General features: G+C 41.4%; 1 protein-coding gene across 1 annotated transcript in view; it reads left to right on the forward strand.

Moving 5' to 3' along the window:
- CCDC190 (coiled-coil domain containing 190) overlaps positions 1–10,799 on the forward strand; it is a 126,291-nt gene extending 115,492 nt beyond the window's left edge. Inside the window, exon 5 of the mRNA XM_075184082.1 lies at positions 10,065–10,799. Within this exon, the coding sequence (XP_075040183.1) occupies positions 10,065–10,113 (49 nt within the window). The 3' untranslated portion in view covers positions 10,114–10,799. The remainder of the gene's footprint in view (positions 1–10,064) is intronic.
- Positions 10,800–15,843: the final 5,044 nt, after the last annotated feature.

Below are 15,843 nucleotides of genomic sequence, written 5' to 3' on the forward strand. Positions count from 1 at the left end.
GTGAGCAAAAGGGGAGTAAAAAGGGGGGACTATTAAATGATATGCTTCTCATTTCACCTTTATAGTGCAACAATATTGTTAAGCTTGCCCCATCTGTCAATACAATATTAGAAAACCTAAAAAGAACAAAAAGTTGCATACCTACCTTTTGCACACTTTTGCAAATAAAGAAATGTACTTTTGAGTATGTGCTTATAATTGTATGCATATATTCAGTAATGGTATCTCCCTTTGCACCTGGGTATGCATCAACCCAGTTGCTAATAAATTATATACTTTTGTTTCTGCAAGTTTAAAGGCACATTTTGTTATAGTGTCTATTTAAGAACAGTGAAATGCTAGAAATATCAGAAAAGTCTCTAACATTCGCTAAATTATCAATAAGTATCACAATTCCCATATATTGTATGGGAACTGTATACCTGGCCTATTTGCATGCATACACATAAAGCAATCCAGGTACAAACCTGGATATATACACACTTTTGCTGCTGTGACTAGAGTGTGCTTTTTACCATTCGCCAGGACCAGGCCTAACAACTGTCCAGATTTTAGGACTCTTTCCTGCTGTCCTAACTGGGGACCTGTCTGTCCTGCAGTGGGAATGTTGGAGGAAGGGAGATATGTAATGGGCAGCCTAGTGCATTACTGTGCTAGACAGCCCTCTAGGGCTGTGTTCACACGCCAGTTAACCAGTGGCCATGATCCCATTGTGACATGACAACAGTCTGACCCCTTGTCCTGCTGCCGGGGACAGACAGTTCCTGACCTCCCTTCTGAATGTCACTTGGAACTGCTACTTTTTCTATTTTTTTGTTGAGCGGTGGTGCAGAGTCTAAGTTACTATCAGTTTTCACCAGAGCCCTATGCATAATAGGATGGATTTGACTGTGTGTAGCAACCATGTCATGGTCCACTGAACTGACCCTTAGTGTGGTGAGCGGAACACTACGGGTATGTAGCTCTGGAGGTAGAATAGACAGACAACCTGAGGTCGGCAGGATGTAGGTAACCGAACAGAATCAACAAGCAGAGGAATAGTCAGAAAAACGTTGAAACCAATCTGTCAGCCCAGAACAGTCAGGATCCAAATTTCATGACAGGGCAGATTGGTCATAGGTCTCACTGGAGGCAACCTTGTGTATCACTGCAGGTGAAGATACCGGGTTTTCTGGCCCAATTCTACCCACTACCCTCTACGCTGGCTGGCCACCTAGGCCTTACTATGCCAGGGAAGCCTACCCCAGTACCTTCTAAGGTTCGTATAGTGACTCAGGCAAATGCAGCTAGAAAGTAAAACAATACATTTAATGTAAAAAACAACACTAGAATATTATATACACACAGTAAATAAATGTCAGGCAAGTTCACCACATTATTAGTCCCTTACAACACTAGCTTATGGAGTTACAGTCACCTGGCTGTCCTGATTTGACAGGCCATGGATTCGCCGATGTATTTCACTGGTAGAGAACGACAACTCAATACCAAATCTTGCACCTTCCAGGAATCAAATCACAGAATGAACATCACTTCCCCCCCCTGGAATGGCTCTTTATATCTAGGTTCAAATTTCCACAGTGGTTTCCTCTCCCTGGGCAAACCCCTGGGTCTTTTCTTCTTAAACATTGGAGAGTGCTGGACTAGGAGTTTGGAGGGGGAGTGGAGATGAGCTGTTATTCCACAGAAGATCCCCCTGCGGTTTCGTAGACAGAATGTCTCCGGAAGTCCTTTGTAGGACAGTGGGTACTAATTGGCCTTCCCCAAATCCAAATATCAGATAACAGTTAACCCTTTCTGAAATTAACCCCTTATATTTCTTTGTGATGTCACAGGGTCTCCAGCTGTTCCATGCTTCCTGTAGAGAAAGGAGGGGGGAGAATGAATGCAGCTCCAGCCCCCTCGCCTGTATCCTGGACACCACGTGATCCTTACCCATAACACCCCCTGGCTTCACTTTAAGGACAATTAATAACAGCTTCACTGCAATATCAACAATATACACTAAACAATATACATATTTACAATGAGCAACAATGTCCATTTATCCACATGTAATTAGACACTGTAGTTGTACTCTGTTGAGCTGGGAAACAAAAGCAAGGGCTATAAAAAGTACATGCTATAATCCACATTTTGTGAGAAATGAGGGACAGGCTGGTTAAGGTATTATCAATCTCGTTTCGTCACACTGCATTTTTTTTTTTTGTGGACACCAGGTGAAGGGGTTTAAGGTGATGAGCGGTGGTGGGGTGGTGTCGCTGTCCACTTCTTTGATTGCCAGGCCATGGTCCTATCAGTGAAGAGCAACAGACAGTGAATCACGAGGCTGCCTGTTGCCGAATGGGGTTATACAACACAGTACACTTAGACAGGAAGTAAAATAGACCAATTGTATTAATTTGAACTATATTGTCGAGCAGTGTCGGAATTGCAAGGTAACAGTTTCTCCTTTCCCTATCTCATTGGGCATTCAAGTGGTGTGGAGGCAGCTACAAGTAGCTATAAGTATAAATAGCTTTACTCCTGTCAATCATGGACCAGTCTATAGTTCAGGAGGATCCCAGTAATAATAGTAGTACTTTTGGAATAGTAGTACATTTTGAACTTCTACCAGTATAAAAAATGGTCATCAGTGTGTACGACATCATCACAGACTATCAATTCATCGCCGCTTGAATCCGCCATTAGAGAACAGTCAGTGCTTGGATGTCTTTGATGGTGAAGGCCTTTCTCGTGGAAGATGCAGTTCATTTTTAAAAAAAATCATTTTCTCCACATTTTTAGGAAGTAACCTTCGACGGCGATCACTGACTAAGTTCCCGGCTGCACTGAATAATCGTTCAGAGTACACACTGGAGGTTTGGCAGCTTAGGTATTGCAAAGCAAGTTTGTACATGGGTTTCCAAATGGTCTGCTTTTGCTCCCAGTAAGGAAAGGGACTGTCTGACATTTCCATATCAATTACCTCTTGAAAATAATCCTCCACCATCCTTTGCATGTTTATACTCGTATTGGATGGAGTTATGGGCAAGGTCACAAATTATTTTGAAAAATCCTTCAAACCAGCCCAGATGTTAAATTGTTCTGGTCTGAACCCTGCGTCTTCCCTGCTTCTTTTTGGGAAATTTAATTTTTTACGAGAAGCAGCAGCTTGAGAAAGTGAAGGAGGACACGTCGTCAAGCCGAGGCCCAGTTCAGCGGCCAACTTGCTGAGCAATAGCTCCTTGCAAAAGTTCACATCTCGCTCATTTACAAGTAAAGACTCAATATAGGTCTTAAACCTTGGATCAAGCACAGTGGCCAAAACGTACTGATCCGAGTTCAAGATCTTAATAACTCGAGGATCATTGTGAAGCGAATGAAGTCAATTATCGACAAGGCCAACATACTTTACTGAATTGCTTGCTTTCAGCTCCTCCTTCAGTTTCTCAAGCTGCTTTTCCAATAGTCTAATTAAAGGAATGACTTGGCTCAAACTAGCAGAGTCTGCACTCACCTCACACGTCACAACTTCAAATGGTTTCAGCACCTTGCACAGCACTGAAAGGATTCCCCACTGTGCAAGAGTGAAATACATGCCCCCCTCCTTTCCCAATGTCATAGCTTGTGCAATATGCTTGGATGGCTTTGCACTGTTCCTCCATCCTCTGAAGCATGTACAGGGTGGAATTCCACCTAGTTACCACCTCTTACTTAAGTCGGTGGCAGGGCAAGTTAAACTGCTCTTGTAGCTGCTGTAATCTCCTACATGCTGTGGCTGAATCCCTGAAATGGCCTGAAATTTTACGGGCCACTGAAAGGTCCCTTCTTTATGGGTACACTAACAGAATGCTCACGATTAGACATCCCACTGTTGGATGGACTCTCCACAGGGATTGGTGTCATTTGTGAATCAGAGCAAACATTATCCTCTAATGCCTTACTGTTATCTTGCAGCTCGGCTTTGACGCGTAACAGTAGTTGTGCACCAATTGTAGGCTCGGTAACTTTTTTGGATCTGCCACTAATAGAGAAAGGTGAAGGCCTCATTCTCTCTTTGCCACTGCGTGTGTAGAATGGCATGTTGGCAATTTTTTTTTTTTATCGGCAGTTAACTTTTCTTCAGTTACACTTCTTTTTCGCTTCAACACAGTAAAAAAAATTTTGGTGTGTGTTTATTGGACTGATTTCGAAACACTGTGTAGTTTGACATCGCCTTGCCCAGATGACGTACTGGGAACACTACCATCAGGACTGGAGACAGAACCTGGTTGCTCATTCTGCTCATATGTGGACTGCTTTGAATCCATTCTGAGCCCAAAGCACTTGTAGTGCTAAAAATTATTTGGTAGATACTGCTGACAAATATGACTTTTGACAGCCAGAAATATTTATGCACAATTATGGGGGACACCCCAAAAGCACTTGGGAGTGCTAAAAATTATTTGGTAGATACTGCTGACAAATATGACTTTTGACAGCCAGAAATATTTATGCACAATTATGGGGGACACCCCAAAAGCACTGGGGAGTGCTAAAAATTATTTGGTAGATACTGCTGACAAATATGAAATTTTGACAGCCAGAAATATTTATGCACAATTATGGGGCACACCCCAAAAGCACTGGGGAGTGCTAAAAATTATTTGGTTAATCTGCTGACAGATAGTAATTTTGACAGCCAGAAATATTTAGGCAAAATAATGGGGGACACCCAAAAAGCACTTTGAGTGCCAAATATTGAAAAAAAAAAAGACTTCTCTATCCTCCTCTCTTCTCTAGCGATTTTTGTTAGCACAATTGGAATCAGAATATTGTATTCTCTGTCCCTGCTCTAATCAGCCTGTGACTACACCCTGCTCTCTCCTTCTGTCAAATGGCGATGGATTGCAGTGGAGGCTTGTATTTATAATCTTCAAGTATCGCGAGAACCGAGCCCCGAGATCCGACGATGTCACGATGACGTTCGGCCTCTATTTGGATTCCGAGCGGGCGGGAGAGTACCGAGCCTACGCGGCTCGGTACTCGGATAGCCAAAGTTCGGGTGGGTTCGGTTCTCTGGGAACCGAGCCCGCCCATCTCTAGTTTTCAGTGAGCAATGTTTGCCATTTCATTCTTTTACAAGCCCTAAGCTAACTTTTAAGGATGCATAAAGCCAACAAGACTTTATCGGAAAATATTTTTGCAAACTGCACAATAGTGTAATCCAAATGGACAGAGAGATTATCTGCAGGGATCTGTCAGCTGCAGGAACCATATTTGGTGAGGAGGCATGTATTGCAGGTATCAATATTGAAGGGAGGATTGCTCTACAAGGATCCGTCAGGAGGGGTTAGTATGTTGAGTGGAGAAAGGCTCTGCAGGGGTCTGTCAGCTGCAGGGAGTGTTGTGAGTGAAGGCAGGGGCGGATCTAGAGAATATTTGTACCCGGGGCGATGTAGGGGGGGGCGATTTAGGCCCCGTCCCCTTTTTGACATCTGAGGCCGTCGGCGGCTGCACACTATGTGCAGGTCCGTTCAGCAGTGACAGGCAGGGACAGTGTGCTCCCCGGATGCTCTGATTGTGTTTAAAACACAATCAGAGCAGCCGAGCAGCACACTGTCCCTGCCTGTCACTGCAAACGGACCTGCACATAGTGTGCAGCCGCCGGCAGCAAGCCCATTTTAGGGGGGGCGATCGCCCCCCCCCCCTCCCCCCTGGATCCGCCACTGAGTGAAGGAATGCTCTGCAGGATTTTTTTCGGTAGCAGATACTGTTTGGTAATGAGCTATGTTCTGCAGGTATCTTCTTGGTGCAGGCACAGTCTTGAAGGGAGGAATGCTCTGCAGGGGTATGTCAGGAGCAAGTATTGTGTTTTGGGAGGAGGGATATGCTGCAGGGATCTGTTGGGAGCAGGTACAGTGTTGGTGGGAGGAATGTTTTGCAGGGGTCTGTCAGCTGCAGGGAGTGTTGTGGATGGAGGAATGCTCTGCAGGGATCTTTTGGGAGCAAATACTGTTTGGTGATGAGCTATGTTCTGCAGGTATGTTTTATGAACAGGCACAGTCTTGGAGGGAGGAATTTTTATAGTTCTACTTTCTAAAGAAGTTGCTGTAATGTCTCTAAGACACGCAGGCCCTAAACTACGATACAGCTAAACTAAGAAAATGTATTAGTACTGCATGTGTGTATTCCAGTGAACACACAAATCTGTGAATTAGCAGCTCCACCATTTTGTGAGGGACAGCAATCTCATTCCATGATAGTGCTGAATCTACAGCTAACCACAGGATGTGATGGCAAATCATGTCTGTTTTGAGCAAGTAACACGCCCAATAAGGTTCCTGCCTTAATTGTCGCAATTTCATTGCTTTTTGGAGTTTGAGTGGGACCGTTTCAATAGTTTTGTTACATTTTAGCTGGTGTGTAAGGAACCTTAATCGGACATGTTAAACCGTAAGTTTTTTTTGTCTATGGAACAGAACATTGCAGCAGCTGCAAAAAAAAAATACCTTCTGCCATGCCTCCAACTGAAGCAAGATGGAGATGGAATTCCACACTTTAAATGCTTCAGCGACTGGAGCAACAGCAACAAGCCATCAAGCCATGAGATAGAGAAAGGGGGACATGTTATTCTACTTCAGCATACTGGAAAATTAATTTTGTTTTCTGCTAGCTACTCAAACCATTTAAAATTGTAACATCTTTTCTAAAATGAACTTTTATTACTGCCACTGCGATCCCTTTTCATGTCACACATTCTGTATAACATTAAGGGGCGTATTCAATTGTTAGCGGTAACGCTGATAAACGAGCGCTCAAAAAATCTTACCGTTAATACGGTATTTACTCGCGGAATTTCAGCTCGCCGCCCCCTGAGCGGCGAGCTGAAATTTCGCGAGTAAACTACCGTATTAACGCTTTTCGCGCGCAATATTACCGTATAAACGGTAATATTTTTTGAGCGCTCGTTTATCAGCGTTACCGCTAACAATTGAATACGCCCCTAAGAATGAAATAAAAACATTTTCTTTCTCAGACCATTTCACTTCTGGGTGATAACCACCTTGGTGTATCTTTTTTCTAAAATGACAATTTATTACTGCCGCTGCTCTCCCTCTCCAATGTGTTAGACATGTTGCATAATATTGGAAATGAAATAGTACCATTGTTTTTCTCCCACTCTTATAAATTTTCTGAAACTTTGATATATTCAAATAATATAAATATGCTTATGATTTAAAAGTTAATAGAAGTTAATAATCTGCAGATGAATAGTCTGCTCAAGCTGCTACCTAACAAAGAGGGAGATAAGGCACATTCCTGTACCTGGTTGTACCAAATAGCAAGAGAAACCAGATGTAGTGTGGACCCCAGCAAAGTCAAACACTGTATGGGGTGAGTCCAGACAGGGTGTGTAATTAAAATCTGCCCATGATAGATGCTGCACCCATTCTTGCATGCCTGAATTGAGAAGCTTACATTTGGATCTCTGGCTTCATACTGCCTGGTAAAATCCTAGCTATAACACCAGCCATTGCTCTGCCTGTATGGTTAAAGGTGTCCTCTACTTTATTAAACTGGCATCCTATCTGGCACTGCTGTGCATTTAAGTTTCATAGGTACTGTATATTTTGCTAAACTGTCATGTATTTGTGCCACTGCTCTGTCACTGGTTTTTGCCAACCAGCTCGCAGCAGCGTTTGACCAATATTGATGAAAATATTCTGTTGTAAGATTGTCATTAGAAAATAGACTGTAAATGAATGTTAATTATATAAATACTAATGTATGAACAAAACATCTAAATATCAGATGATTTTACCTGTTTTTGACCATTTTTAATGAAAGCCAGATCCAATACCAAAACCCATGAAACTGGTTTTGTCAAAACTAGAACATAAAGATTTTTTTAGAAGCAAAACAAAGGCCAAAACACTGGTCTCAAAACATCTCTATGAATTACAGGCTGATTGGTGCTGTCAGTATTTATAGATGCATAAACAATTTAATTATGTACATAATTAAATTATTACATAGAGATTAGGGGATGGACCTAGGTTGCTCAGTACTAGAGATGTTAACTGACCCTCGTGTTTTGGTTTTGGATCTGTATTTTTTCAAAACTTTTGTAAAATATACTAAAATCACATAATTTTGCTCTTTTTTTGTTCCTACATTATTACTAACCTCAATAACACTAATTTCCAGTTATTTCCAGTCAATTTTGTCCAATTCACAGGTCACAATATTATTTTCATCCACTTTCGGCCAAAGACTGCAGCGAGTTTGGTGGATGCTAAGTGACAGAGCAACGACACAAACACACGGCAGTTCATAGCACATCTAGGAAACATTGCCATATACCAGTGGCAGAAAAGAAAAGTGGTGCAAGATGGAAGTGCCCTTGTGACCTCCCACTCACCCATATGTTAAAAAGGAATAACAAACTTACACAGAAACAGGAGGGGTAGCATGTTCAGTTTAACATAGCAAGCACTTCAGCAACAAGGAGTGCCACTTTTGTGGCTGAAGTGCTTGGCTTGTAGGGGCCCCCACAAAACAAGCTAACAACGGGCTTAAGGCAGCTAAGCTAACAGTGTTGTCAATGAACTGCAATACGGCAGCAAGAGGCTGGTTAGAGCAATGGCACAATCACACAGCAGTTTATATCACATTTAGGAAACGTTGCCAGTGCCACACAGCAATGTTAGGAAAGAAAAGTGGTGCAACATATAATTGTTTTTGGGCCCTCCAACTCACCCTTATGTTGAATCTTAAAAATGACATGAATAGTTTAAAAAACCAAGCACTTCAGCGACAAGCAGTGCCACTTTTGTGGCTGAAGTGCTTGGTTTGTTTAGGCCCCCCACAAAACAAGCCTGAGACAAGTAAGCTAACAGTGCTGGCAATGAACTCTACAGTGGCAAGATGTTGTTGTCATCATCATCACCGGCCTTATCCTCACCCTCATCAGTGTGTACGTCATTTCCACACAATATTAATTCATCCCTACTGGAATCCACCAATACAGAAGTCTCTGTACTTTGATGTAATTGCCGGTGAAGGCCTTCCTCGTGGAATTTGTAGTTCATTTTGATGAACATCATCTTTTCCACATTTTTAGGAAGTGGCCTCCTATGCCGATCGGTGACAAGGTTCCCGGCTGTGCTGAAAACTCTTTCGGAGTACACACTGGAGGTAGGGCAGCTTAGGTATTGCAAAGTGAGTTTGTACATGGTTCTCCAAATTTTTCTCCCAGTATGTAAAGGTACTCTCTGACGTATCTATTTGTACGCTGTTGTTAATATAATCCTCCACCATTATTTGGATGAAACTGAAGGAAGAGACATCATGTCAAGTATCATTGAGCTGTCAACTTGCTCACCAGGAGCTGATTGCATCTTTTGTGATCTGGGTCAGTTGGAAATAAAGAGAAGACATAGCTATTAAATCTAGGATCAAGCAGTCGCCAAAATGTAGTGATTTCAAGATGTAGATAACCCTTTGATCCTGGCAAAGGGAATAAAGTACTTGATCTACAAGTCCGACATACTTAGCATAATTGCTTTGTTTCATCTCCTCCCTCAATTTCTCAAGCTGCTTTTCCAAAAGTCTAATTAAGGGAATCACTTGGCTCAAACTAGCCATGTCTGAACTCACTTCCCAGGTGACTACTTTAAATGGTTTCAGCACCTTGCACAACATGAGTACGAACTGGCGCTGCTTGGTTCAGTACTCGGATTGCCTAAGTTCGGGGGACTCAGTTTTCAGAAAAACGAGTCTGAGCATCGCTACTCAGTAGCCTAACATTGGCTCTGCCTGTGAGACACTAAAAAAGCCTTTGAGGTGTAATTTTTCACATTTTTCATCTTGAAGCTGTTTCAAGAGATTGGAAATTCATACGTATATATCTACAAGTTTCTACTATAGAATATTAATGTTTTATAAAATGAGTCCGTTTTTAAAAACTCATAATTTCACAGTATTTCATTTTGTAAGTTGTTTCTAGACATTGTTTATAAAATCTTAGTCTACATAACATTATCCCTGCTTTTGAAAACAAGACAAAACTAAAATGACTATTTTCTCTCTTCCTTTAGCCTGAAAAGAAGACTGCAGCCCCTCTCTGTCCTTCTTGTGAAAAATTAACTGTTCAAGCATTTTTGGTCCCATACCAAAACACAGTTTGCAAAAAAAGTCAAGGTGAGAATTCCTCTACAGTGCCAAGACATCAAATACCTAACAAAAATGCCTTACTGATAAAACAGTCATCAACAATATCCCCCTTGCGGACATGGACAGAGTATCTTAAGTGTTTTACATGCACTTGTCCTATCATTGAGGAAAGAACATTCTGTAAACACTACTATGCCCTGTCTGTAATATGCTGGTTGGCAGTTATCCTTACTATACTTATAGTTATTGCTGCTACTATGCCATATAGCTAAAGATGATGGTTCCAACTCAAATCATCTAAAAATAGGCATTCCTTCCTGATTTTTCAAGCAAGTATATTTCGTGACCGGGAGATTTATTTAGAAAGAGCATATGAGAACAAAGCACACAGCATGATGTGCAATGTGTTTTTTTTCTCGCATGTTTTAGATGCACTGGGGTTGCATCTATTAATGTTTAATTAAGATTTCTCAAATCAGTGTAACTAGAGGATTAATAAAGAGCATTCAATGGAGTCATACGTAAAGCCATTTAAATTACCTTTTCAAGATTTAGTATTGCTTATTTCAGAATTTAAGAACATCACTCTCTGCTACTGGAATGTGGAAAATAAACAGTACATGCTTTCTGAATGCATTTTTTAACTGCCTGTAACATATTTCATGGGGAAGTATACTTATAAAATGATGTACTTTTATATAAAAATAAACATTTATTTAATGTGCAAAAAAATCACATACAAATGCATGAAATTCTCCACGCTATTAAAAATAATGCCCGTACCACAATTACAAGGGAAAAATGCATAAATAGTAAAAACTGACTGCAGCTCGATTAACCACTCTGCAATCACCACTGGTCACTCGTTGTTCCGGGTCCTACAAGCCAGCCAACGCGTTTCAACCCAGTTCTCCCAGGGTCTTTATCAAGGCATACTAAACTCAGAGTACTTGTCCCGCTTTAAGTAATCCTCGGTATTAGATTTTAGCCAGCCTTTACTAGATGTAAACCCCTATACCTGGGAGATATTGTGAACCAGCCCTCGTTTTGAATTTCAAGAGGGGCGGGTGGAGAACTCACAGCTGACATCATTATCATTCCATCAAATCTAATTTGGCTGGCTTGTAGGACCCAGAACAACGAGTGACCAGTGGTGATTGCGGAGTGGTGAATCGAGCTGCAGTCGGTTTTTACTATTTATGCATTTTTCACTTGTACTTGTGGTACGGGCATTATTTTTAATAGCGTGGAGAATTCATGCATTCGTATGTGATTTTATTGCCCATTAAATTATAAAGTTAATGCACTAGATGGTTGTTATACTGCTTCCTTTTATGATCACATGTGGAGGGGAGTCTGAAGGAGGACGCGCTATACTCATGAGAAAGGGACAACAGTGCTTTCCTTCTACACACATGCATTGAGGAGTGTCCTTTTGTAAGCATATATCTTAAGGGGCGACTTTGAAATAAGAACCACAGGTGTTTTAATCATATTTCCTGTGTCTGCAGTTCACCTATATCATACAAGTGGTGGTGGATTGATCATTCATTTACGGCTTAAACGTAAGGATGAGCGGGTTCGGATTCCGCTAATCCGAGCCCACCCGAACAGTGCGGATCCGACGGGATCCGAGCACTGTTCGGGTATTTCTGGCGCCCAAAAAAATGAAACTTAGGCTCTGACATCCAAGTCTCGCGTTGGATCTCGCGAGACTCGGATTGCATAAATTCCCCGCTAGCGGCCGTCATTTTCATTTGGGCTGTGATCAGGGTAGAGGGAGGTTGTAGGGTAGTGGTACTCCTGCGTGATCAGTCCAGTTGTGCTTTATGCTTGTGTCCAGTGCTCTGTCCTTGCTGAGTCCAGTGGTGTTTTATGCTTGTGTCCAGTGCTCTGTCCTTGCTGAGTCCAGTGGTCCTTTTGTCTTGTGCTCTGTCCTGCTGAGTCCTGTGGTGCTTTGGCCAGTGTCTGTCCTGCTGAGCCCAGTGGTGCTTTAGTCCTGTGCATTTTTGTGCTAAGTCCATAGTAATTGTCTAATTATTAAAAACTAAAAAAAAAAAAAAAAAAAAAATTAAAAAAAAATGATACAAAAAAAAGTAAAAAAAAATATTAAAAAATTATTTAAAAAGTATAAAAAAATTCTAGAGCAATATATTATTGCAGTCCTAAAATATTAGTACTGCAATACCTACATTCACTGTTTCTGCAGTCCAAAAAATAGGAACTGCAATCTATATTACTACGTTCACTGTTTCAGCAGTCCAAAAAATAGGAACTGCAATCTATTATACATTTACTACATTCATTCTTTAAGCAGTTCCAGAGAAAAGGTACTGCAATCTATATTACATTTACTACATTCATTCTTTAAGCAGTTCCAGAGAAAAGGTACTGCAATCTATATTACATTTAATACGTTCAATTTTTAAGCAGTTCCAGAGAATAGGTACTGCAATCTATATTACATTTATTACGTTCAATTTTTAAGCAGTGCAAGAGAATAGGTACTGCAATCTATATTACATTTACTACGTTCATTCTTTAAGCAGTTCCAGAGAATAGGTACTGCAATCTATATTCCATTTACTACGTTCATTCTTTAAGCAGTTCCAGAGAATAGGTACTGCAATCTATATTACATTTACTACGTTCAATTTTTAAGCATTTCCAAAGTGTGTGTGGTTTAGGGGTACACTCATTAGTGCTGCATATAATGGAGTAAAGGTAAATAAAGCTCCAGGTCCAGATGGCATACACCCAAGGGTCCTTATGGAGTTAAACTCGGAAATAGCTAGACCGCTATTCTTAATTTTCAGAGATTTAATCTCATCAGGCTCAGTACCAACGGATTGGCGAATAGCAGATGTGGCGCCGTTGTTTAAAAAGGGGACGAGATCACAACCAGAGAATTATAGACCTGTAAGCCTGACATCAATAGTGGGGAAACTACTGGAAGGTATTTTAAGGGACAGTATTCAGGATTACTTGGTACGCAATAAAATTATTAGTGGGAATCAACATGGATTTGTGAGGGATAGGTCATGTCAAACTAATCTAATTAGTTTCTACGAGGAAGTTAGTGGGAACTTAGACCAGGGCAGGACAGTAGATGTGGTCTACTTAGATTTTGCAAAGGCCTTTGGTACAGTGCCACACAAGAGGTTGGTTTACAAAATAAGGGAACTGGGTCTAGGAATCAAAATTTGTACTTGGATCGAAAACTGGTTAGAGAATAGGGAACAGAGAGTTGTGATAAATGGAACATTTTCTAATTGGTCAAAAGTCTTAAGTGGAGTACCTCAAGGTTCCGTGCTGGGACCACTCCTTTTTAATATATTTATTAATGACCTTGGTGATGGTTTAGAGAGTAAAGTTTCTATTTTTGCAGATGACACTAAACTCTGTAAGGTAATAAAATCAGAGCAAGATGTAGCTTCTCTACAGAGGGACTTAAATAAACTGGAGGATTGGGCGGCTCAAATGGAATATGAGGTTTAATACAGATAAATGTAAGGTTATGCATTCAGGGATTAAAAACAAGAACGCAATGTATAAATTAAATGGAATTAATTTAGGAGAATCTATAATGGAAAAGGATTTGGGAGTGCTCGTAGACAGTAGCCTTAGCAATAGTGCTCGATGTCAAGCAGCAGCTGCAAGGGCAAACAAGTATTGGCATGCATAAAAAGGGGCATAGATGCAAGGGAAGACAGTGTAATTTTGCCACTGTATAAATCGTTGGTAAGACCTCATCTTGAATATGCAGTACAGTTCTCGGCACCACTCTATAAAAAAGATAATTTGGAACTAGAAAGGGTTCAGAGAAGGGCGACAAAATTAATAAAGGGTATGGAGTCATTAAGTTATGAGGAAAGGTTAGCCAGTTTAGGCATGTTTACTTTAGAAAAGAGGCGTCTAAGGGGAGATATGATTACTATGTACAAATACATTAGGGGTCAATACAGAGAGCTTTCATGGAAACTTTTTACCCCAAGGACCATACACAGGACACGTGGTCATCCCCTAAGGCTAGAGGAGAGGAAATTTCACAACCAGCAAAGGAAGGGGTTCTTTACAGTAAGGGCAGTCAAGATATGGAATTCATTGCCAGGGAAGGTTGTGATGGCAGATTCAATAGATATGTTTAAGAAAGGGTTAGACAAATTTTTAGCGGAAAGGTGTATCCAGGGATACGACCGATAATTTAAAATGAAGGATAGTAGTGGATATAGGGTAAAAATAGGACTGCAAGATTGAGTTGGGGGGATTTTCAAAATTGAAACGGATTGGCGGTTGCTTACTCTGGATTAATTTCAAATATAAGTGCAGGATCGCAGGAGATCCAAAATAGGTTGAACTTGATGGACTGGTGTCTTTTTTCAACCTCATCAACTATGTTACTATGTTACAAAAATTTGAAGGATAAAGTAGGGAAAGTGCAAGACCTACTTCCTCCTAATGCTGAAGCTGCTGCCACTAGTCATGACATAGATGATGAAATGCCATCAACGTCGTCTGCCAAGGCCGATGCCCAATCTCCTAGTACAGGGCATGTAAAATACAAAAACCCAAAGTTGACTAAAATTACCTAAAAAAGAAAATTAAAAACATCTGAGGAGAAACGAAAACTTGCCAATATGCCATTTACGACACGGCTTAGGCCCTGGCCCGTGTTCATGACTAGTGGTTCAGCTTCACCCAAGGATCTAAGCCCTCCTCCTCCTCCCCCCCCTCTAAAAAATTGAAGAGACTTAAGCTGTCATCAATAACACAGCAAACAACTCTGCCTTATAAACAGATGACATCACAAATCCCCAAGGCGAGTCCAAGGGTGTTGGTGGTTGCGAAGCCTGACCTTCCCATCTCTGTACGGGAAGAGGTGGCTCCTTCCACCATTTGCAGCACGCCCTCTGCATATGCTGGAAGGATCACCCACAGTCCAGTTACAAATTTGGCTAATGAAGGTGTGAATGTTGTACACCGGGAGGAGGATATTGATGTAGCTGGCACTGAGGAACTTGACGAGGAGGATGCTTATGTGGTTATCATAAATGAGCCACCAGGGGGGGAAACAGTTGTTGTCCATGGGATGAAAAAGCCCATCTTCATGCCTGGTCAGAAGACCAAAAAATCCACCTCTTCTGTCTGGAGTTATTTTTATCCGAATCCGGACAACAAATGTATGGCCATATGTAGCTTATGTAAAACTCAAATAAGCAGGGGTAAGGATCTTGGCCACCTAGGGACATCCTCACTTATACGTCACCTGAAGAACCTTCATAATTCAGTGTTTAGTTCAGGACCTGTGGCTAGGACCATCAGCAGTCCAGGGACACCTAAATTCCTTGGTCCTGTTGGATACATACCACCAACACCCTCCTCGTCAATTTCCTCCACGATCTCGATCAGAGATAGTCCTGCAGTCCAGAAATATTAGTACCAGAGATTAAACTACGTTCACTGTTCCTGCAGTCCAGAAATATTAGTACCAGAGATTAAACTACGTTTACTGTTCCTGCAGTCCAGAAATATTAGTACCAGAGATTAAACTACGTTCACTGTTCCTGATTGGTTTGTTAAAGTGCGAATGTCCTATTTCAACAACATCAGGGTGGGTGGGAGGGCCCAAGGACAATTCCATCTTGCATCTCTAGCAAACTGCCATCCTGTCTGCCACTGCAGTGCCACTCCTAGATGGGCCAC

This window comes from Mixophyes fleayi, chromosome 8 (genome assembly GCF_038048845.1).
Source record: "Mixophyes fleayi isolate aMixFle1 chromosome 8, aMixFle1.hap1, whole genome shotgun sequence".
Taxonomy (NCBI): Eukaryota; Metazoa; Chordata; class Amphibia; order Anura; family Limnodynastidae; genus Mixophyes; species Mixophyes fleayi.